The sequence below is a fragment of the Dipteris shenzhenensis genome, chromosome 8 (genome assembly GCF_047967505.1).
Source record: "Dipteris shenzhenensis isolate YYH24624 ecotype China chromosome 8, Dip_SZ_1.0, whole genome shotgun sequence".
NCBI lineage: Eukaryota > Viridiplantae > Streptophyta > Polypodiopsida > Gleicheniales > Dipteridaceae > Dipteris > Dipteris shenzhenensis.
Window position 1 is genome coordinate 17960988 of NC_141603.1, and position 8461 is coordinate 17969448.

At 42.0% G+C, this 8461-nt stretch overlaps 1 protein-coding gene across 1 annotated transcript; it reads right to left on the reverse strand.

Annotated features, from left to right (window-relative positions):
* Window positions 1-2013: 2013 nt before the first annotated feature.
* Window positions 2014-3079, reverse strand: LOC147899208 (uncharacterized). The gene is made up of 2 exons (XM_087378672.1): window positions 2662-3079; window positions 2014-2134 (listed from the first exon to the last, which is right to left on the reverse strand). The coding sequence occupies exon 1, from the start codon at window positions 3057-3059 to the stop codon at window positions 2709-2711; it is 351 nt and encodes a 116-aa protein (XP_087234798.1). The 5' UTR covers window positions 3060-3079; the 3' UTR covers window positions 2014-2134; window positions 2662-2708.
* Window positions 3080-8461: the final 5382 nt, after the last annotated feature.

The following is an 8461-nucleotide window of genomic DNA, read 5'->3' on the forward strand; positions in this document are numbered from 1 at the left end:
GGCAGTTTAGACCTGAGGCTCGAGGATGGCTCGAAGTACTAAGCCTAAGATTGGGAGATGGCTGCTAGCTCAACCCTAAGGGTTCCTACCTGTATGTTTAATTAGTATTTGATTCTTGCTCAAAGGGCTACATGCTTCCCATGGTCAAAAGTGACTTGACCTGGTTGTGAGTGTATTAGCCAATCTTCACTATACCACCATTTGAGAGATTCCCTTAACACTCATTTTCAGCTCTATTTCAGAACAATGCCTATGATAGGAGTTGGCCCTGATCCCAATCAGACAAGATGCACTACATAGAATCTACATCACCTCAACTATAGCCTAGACAAGTTTATGCAGAATGATGCCATATGTTAAGCACTATAAGCACATGGGTTTGCGGGGGCTAGTGGGACATTGAGGTTGCCTTGTCAGATCTGCACTATGCTTACATGAACCTATGATCTGAGGTCAGGCCTAATGTGTCTTTCATAGCAATGGCCTGGTTGAACAATCATGTGGTAGACACTCACAACATATTTTGAAGGTTCACAAATTCACAAGAGAGACCAAGGATCTTAATGAGCTAGACAAATGGCTCTCAACTTTAGAAGATATCCAATCGTACAAATTCAGATTTTTGATGGTCTAAAGCCCAAGATTTTACAAAAAAATAAAGAGAAAATGAAAGAGAAGAAAAATGAGCTAACAATCTTTTTGAAGAACTTAAGGTAGACAAATTTAGCAAGCAAAGCAATGCTTAGGTTGTCATCAGTGCCCAAGGATAAGCAGCTATACTGATATACTGGGTTTCAGCTATATCCAATGGATGATGGCAACTTTACTGATGGCATGCGCCATGCCCACACATGGTTGGAGATGAGGATGTCATCCTAGAAGCCCTACACACGGGCAACTTTCAAAGACCTCATGAGTGTCACAGTTGGAGAAAATTTCAGTGGTACAGCCCAAGGTTGAAGGCCTTACATGTGAGGACTGAAGATCGCTAGAATGTTGAGGAAGCACAAGAACTTCTAGAGCTGTTTGAGCCTGAAGATAGCAGCTATAATCAAGATGACTTTCAGTTTGCATTTGAGCAGGATCATAAAGCCAGAGATGCAGCGGATATATGGAGAAGCGATAAACAATCCCAATATAGGCAAAAGAGGACAGCAAGGCACAAAGAGGTGTACAAAGTGGACTCCATGAAGACAGCCAATGGCTATGTGCTTGTGGAGCTTCTTGATGATGAGCATGCTAGGTGGGATCAACGCTTACATGACCCAAGAGGTGTCACAACATTTGGGCAAAGAACTGTCCTACTTTTCTTTTTGACCAAGGTGGCATGCATTGACAAGGTATCATGGCACCCAAACATGCACCTCAATCTTCATATGAGTCTTTGCCATGCAGTGATATAGATGGCATATCACCATAAGACTAATGGTTGGTCTGAGATGGTGAACAAATTTGTGGTTATCCGAGGCACTTGTACCATGAGACTCAGAGGTGGCTTGGACTTGCTGAAATCTGTTATAACAGCACCTAATCGGAATAAGAATATTTAAGGCAATGTATGGATGCATAGTTGAGATGCCTTCCACTACAACAGACATGGCTCTGGAGAACCAGCAAGCAAGAGATGGTCACAAAACGTTGGATGCTCTTTTGTAATTAGTCAATAAGAACGTACAGAATGCACAGCTTGTAGACCAAGAAAAAGATGTATGCAAATGAATGCAGTTACCAAGTTGGCCCCACATTTGTTATGGCACTATATGATCATCCAAAGAGTTGGGGACGTAGCATATCACTTGAAGCTTCCACCCACTTGAAAAATTCATGATGTGTTTCATGTCTCTATAATGAAACCACATGTGGGTCAGACTGAGCAAGTATATTTTGTACTTGCACCCATGGATGAGGAGGGCCACATCTCTTTATTCTAAATTGGATTACAGCTTAATCGGGTGTGTCATCAAAAGAAAGGGCTTAGCTGACGATGGGAAATCATGGCAGCCTGAAAGAAATGTTCAGGAGCACCCCCACCTCTTGGTAGATTGAGAAGCAGCATTCGCTGCTTCACTAGGGGTACAATAAGCTACAAAGGGATAAATAGGACGACTTGCGGAAAAGAGTATCAAAGCCCCATCTGCACATATTTGTCCTCATGTATTGATTTGACGCCCTATCTTCAAGCTCCTGCCTCCCCATTTCAGAGCTCTCTCTCTCTCTCTCTCTCTCTCTCTCTCTCTTCCCCACGGTTACCACTGTTAAGGGGGAGAAACTGTTGCCCTGTTACCAAATTTAAATTTAAATTTTACTAAAACTCCACAGTTCCTACGGTACCACTGTTAAGGGGAGGATATTCAAACTGTTGCTCTGTTGCTCTGATACTAGATTTAAATGTTAGATGAAGGAGCATACGTAAAGCGACGATCAACAATGCATTGATTATATGCCTGAACGTAGGCCGTTGCAACTAAAGGAAGGCTCTCGCCTCCTTACTTGTCAGTTCAGATTAGATCGAACAATTTACACTACTCTTTGAAAGTATGATCAATAAAAAGGTGAGCGAATTCTAGTGAGAAGATAGAAAGAATTCTTTGGAACTTGCTAGTCCCGGCATGTAAATTACAGAATACACAAGGTAAGCTTATGACAAAATAGGGTTCTTACTTTACAAAATACAGTGCATATCATTGCAGCAAAATCGTTGGAGATCCTCAAGAAGAACCTCTGGGAACGAACATGATAATGCAAACTCCAGCAAGGGCAATGGCAGCTCCCACGGCATCCCACCGATCTGGGCGATCTCCGTCGAGAGCCCAGCCCCAGAGGAGGGAGAAAACGATAAAGAAACCACCGTAGGCAGCGTAAGTTCGACCGAAATCTTGTCTTTGAAAGGTGGGGATGAGGCCGTAAGCCACAAGGATGAGGCTACCCAAGGCGAAGAATCCCAAGTGCCAACCTTCTCGACGCCATTTCCAGACCAGCCATCCTCCTCCGATCTCAGCTAGAGAAGCCGCAACAAAAAGTGCAACAGACAATGCAATGCTGGACAAGCTATAGTTCATTATTGCATGTTCTTAAGGCTTTTGTGACATTTGTGTTCTTAAGTCTTTTTCTTATTAGCTCCTTACCTCAAAGTCAATGCTTCGAGCTCATTGGCTCATCGATTTTCTCGACTTCCCTAATAATTGGTCTACTCTCCATAGTCCATTTTCGACTACCCTAGTAGTGGAGCACATTGGTCCACTAATGTCTACGTCAACTTTCGACCAGCCAATCAGCTTTAAGCATTAATGGAGTCGACTTTCAACTAGCCCATCAGCTTTAAGCATTAATGTAGACCTTTGGCACTTGGGACTTCATTTAAGGCGACGAATCCAAGCTATACTTCATTATGGCATGTTTTTACGGGCTTACAACATTTGTGTTATTCGCATTGCCTCCTTAAAGCATGCTCTTGGAGATAGAGGGAGCTATTGAGTTAGGCATTCTGGCTTTGCCATGAATTACATTTCCATGTGTAGCAGTTGGGAGGCGAAGTAAGGCCCTTGGAGCTTGAGAGCTGGCTCAATCGGGCTCCCTGGTAGTCAAATGCCAGCCAAGAGAGCTTGAAATTTTAGATTCCAGCCCTGCATTGGAATGCTTTCATATCGATTTCAAATTTGAAGTATACACTCCACCTAAAACACACAATTAAACAAAAGCATGAATGAACGAACAACCCACAAATAAGGAATGCATCATCAGCCATTGAAAAGTTTGGTTGATACTCTTCAAGTGTATTCCCTCTAAGGAGGCTTAAACTAGTTTTGGCACATCATTGAATATCACAATTGGGATTAAATAAGGTAGCTGCACAAAGTGCAGATGCTAATTAATAGCCCAATAAGATGGTATATCTAGTTGAACGAGGGCTCTAAAACCACCTAACAAGCATTCATGACACCCCTCTTAAAATTTTCTGGAAATATTGATGCATCAGAATCAACTATTGTTTAAATTGAGTTAATGAGACAAATGCATTGGAACCAATTAAACAATCTAGAGTTAGGTTGAATTATTTACTCTAGCGGCATGCTTCTAGGACAGATCATGCATTCTCTTTTGCTAATTGATCTGAAAATGGTTGAAGGATTAAAATCCACTTCTTCTAGTCAAAATTGTGACCTGAGTTAGTTGGAAGAACAAGAGATCTAGGACTCAACTCTTTCTTAGAAGTTAAATAGTTCACGAATAATGAACAATATTTCAAAAGGCAAAAATCCATGCAATATTCATTTATATGTTATAAATAAAAAGGAGAAAAGCCTCAGTTGGGCTCCTCCCAACCCTAAGCACAGACCACCTGTTGCCAATGTAGATTGGTTCAATTTAGAATGTCCAATACAATCACACATTCCAATAAAATTTCCAAACCATGGTTCTTTAGGACGATGGGGATGTTCAATCGTAATAAATTCAAGCACATGGAAAAATATTGCATGGCACAACAGTAAAGGGAAATCCAAAATGTGCAAGTATTTAATCTTATGCTAAAAGGAGGTGATTGGAGTAATCAATCTTGGCACATCATTACTTAAGGGATGGGGGACATGCCATCCAAAGCATAACCATCTCCTAGGCTATTCATCCAATTGCAATAGCTGATTATGAAATATTCATGGTAAATTATGGCTACTAGCATGACCATCTCCTAGCCTATTCATCCAATTCCAATAGCCATTAGGAACTACTCATGCTAAATTATGGCTACTCCATGTCAAACAAGGTTCACTAAAAACCTTGCGTCAATACACCCGTTGGAATACAAGATCTTATGTGACATATGGGAAAGTATATATATTTTTGTTAGTGGTATACTATAGAAGATTGTCCATTTTGTTCTTGACAGCTAACGAACATGGTGTGGTTTTGAGTTCGTGTGTTAGCATCAAATCATGGTGGTACATGCTAGTTCTTGAATTCACCTTAGGGCCCTTTTACTCATCAAGGTATGTGGGGCAATCACCTTTTCCAAATGACTAATAGGGTATTGCCCCCATTGATGGTGGATGATGCATCATAGGTCGTGAAGCAAAAGTGTAGTGTGGGAGCAAGGGGGGATGCACAATGCAAAATGCAATGATGGATTAAAAGAGAGAGAGGAAAGATGTGCAATGTTTGGAATCAAGCATTCTTTCATTGCTTAGACAAAATGGCACTTAACTACTAACGCCCCACAACCACACTAAATAGACATGAGTTGTCTTAGTTTTCAAAAGGGCTTGGTGCCATTCTAGCTTATTAGTATTGTTTAACATCCTTTGCTATTGCAATAATAGATACAGCTGTCTAACAGCAGCTGAGGTCCTTCGCTACCTCACTTGTCTTCTAGCATCATCAATAGGGTACTGGGCATTCGATACATACCGTTGATAGGTGGGTATATGTTGCTCTCTGGGTCACTTAGTCCTTTGTCCATTTGCTCCTCAATTGGGAGCTCTACTCATGCACTCACCCTTTGATCGGGCCACTCACTTTAGTCTATGTTAATCCCCAAAATGTCAGTTCTAGGGTTCAACATTGTTGGAGGTGTTGCTTGGCGTGTGGAGCATGGTATTTCATGGGGAGCTCACAATTGATGCACACGTGTATTAGATGGGAATAAATCCCATAAGCATCCATGTAACCTTAGGGGCCTAAGATATATAAGCCCCATTTCCCCTCTCTCTTTCATCTCTCCTGGGACCTTTTGGGGGAAGAGAGAGCGCTTTGCACGGGGCTTGGGACCCCCATACCCAATGCGCTCCTGCATGCCACATGGTGCACTGAGCAACCTAATAGTGGTATCAGAGTAGGCTCCTGCCTGTGGACTTGACTATGCATGGTGGCCATTGCTACACGTATAGCTGCGGAGTATTTGATGGTGGAATTGTTGTGATCCATGACATTGAAATGCGACTCTCTTGGTGTTTGTGTCGGCGATGGCAACAACTCCTAACTCCTTGATGTGTGTGCTCCTCTTGTGGGCTTTGGCAGTAGCTACTAAATGGTGGTTTGGTGATCTCACCTTTATTGATTGGTCTGGCCTTGTGTGTTTGACCATGACTAGGTTTGGTTGCACTCCACATGTTTATTTCTCGAGTTTTGTCCACAAGGGCTGTTGGAGGTAGTGGGCTAACCCCTTGTTGGCATGTGGATCATGGTGTTACATGGGGAGGTCTCGGTTGCTGGACATGTGTATTGGATGGGAAGAAATGCCATAAGCATCTATGTAATCTTGGGGGCCTAAGATATATTAGCCCCATTTCCCCTCTCTCTCTCATCCTTCTTGGGACCTTTTAGGGAGAGAGAGAGAGCTTTGCATGGCTAAAGGGTGGGGTTTGGAAACCCCCAGTACCTGGTGCCTCTTGCATTCCCTTGGCACCCTTTGAAACCTAACAAACATTGGCCCCAAGTATACTTCAATTTGTGTCCTTTGTGGGGGTTAAAGGCCACTGTACCTTAACCTCGGTTATGCAATACTCAAACACACATATATATGGATAACATAGAAGATTAGGGTGTTCTGCACCCACCAAAACTTGTGTGACTCTCTCTTCTGGCTCACCTTCTCTCTCTCTCACCTTCTTCCATTCCGCTTCCATTGTTGAGACCTCTCAACTGGTATCAGAGCGTGGGTGTTCTAGTTGAGCCCCAGTGTTAGGCTAGAGCTCGAAGTCTACTGCTACAGCTCTGTGGGAGGAAGGAAAAGCTCCATTGGGTGACTTTACCTACATTGTGATGTGGAGAGACCTTGTAGAAACCTTTGGAAAGATCTTTGAGTGTTTTTTTGCAAGCTAGCAGCAGCAATAGGTGGTTTCGGAGGCAAAAGACTATCTATTTTAGACCTTAGAGTTTTGTAATGAAGATATCTTTCTCTAGAGGCTGAATCTCTCCCTGAGATTAAAAGAAAAGTTGTTGAAGACTTTGAGTACTTCATTTTTTGTTTTAACATCTCTATCATCCGAGTTTTTAGTGAAAAGTTACAGCTCCTACAAAAAGTGACAAAATTCAATTTCCTGAGTGGATCTCGTGGTTGGATCTCCATATCCAGGCCACCATTTGCAATTCAAACACTCCCTGTGGATTCAGAGTGGTCCAAAACTTCTACTTGTGAAGCTACTTCCAATTCTATGAAGTTCTAAAGTTGTGGTGAAGCTCTGTCTACTCCAACGTCTTCATTTCGTCATTTCCTCTGTGAGTGGGATTTCAACATCCAAGCATCCATTTGTAGAGCTATCTGTCCCGTTGGAGCCGGGACTAATTGAAACATTTGTCAAGCTACTTGCCATTCCATGAAGAATCGAGGGAGTTGTGCTTCTCTGTGTTTTTCCGTCGTCTCTTTGAAGGAAATTTCTCAAAGTTTCCAAGACCTTCTCATTGATTGCCATGTGGCATTTTGGCTAAGGTTAAGTTTCCTAAGGTTCATTTTTGCAAGGAAATGCAAGGGTTGACTTGCTCCAAACTTGGATGAGATTTGGAAGTTGTGGTAGCAGAGAGATATTTGCACATTGTCTTGTTGAGTTCGATTATATAGTGACGCCCATGTTTTGAGGCATCCCAGGTTCTATTTTCACTAGCATTCATTGCCATGGGGCTATGATTTTTTGGATATACCTTACGCAGATCACTGTGATTGCAGTTTGAGTTGTGTGCACTCATTTGTGGTTTGCATTGGGTTGCAGTGGATGCTTTACAGGCCATTTGGATGCATTGCGATCCTTGTTGGATGCGCTAATAGGCCCAGATTGCCTTGTGGGATGCTTTATTAATGGAAATTTAGCACACACATGCTATTTTATGCTGAGGGAAAGCTTTGACACATAGTGTTATGCTCTCTTGGATGAGACATTATTGATGCTTATGCCCATGGATTTTATGCTTAAGGCATTTGGCTCTTATTGGCATTAGGTTTGCCTTTGTTTTGTCATTGCGGCGGGTTGACATTTTCTTTTGGACCAGATTTGCTCATATGGATGCATAGTATATGCACATGAGTCAGATGCATTTTGATGCTTTGAGCCTTGAGTTTTGGTGACACTATCCTTCATTAAGGCATACATTTTGGGTGCACCTAGTATTTGGTGTGATTTCTCTCTTGTAGGTACTAGCATTTGGGATTTTGTTTCATTTTCATCATGGCATCCTCTTCCATGTCTGAAACGGAGTTTTTAAGCATTAAAAATTTTGATGGGACAAAATTTTCTTTGTGGAAAGAACAGATAAGGGATGTGCTTATTTAAAAGAAGCAGATTAAACCCTTGGCAGGGATTGAAGCTAAGCTTGCAAATATGTCTAAGGATGATTGGAAGGAGTTGGACGCATTAGCAAAGTCTATTGTTAGACTTCATCTTGCAGAGTCAGTTTATTTCATGGTAGTAAATGAGGAGACTACAGAAGATTTGTGGAAGAAATTATGTGCCACTTGTGAGAAGGAAACTACCTC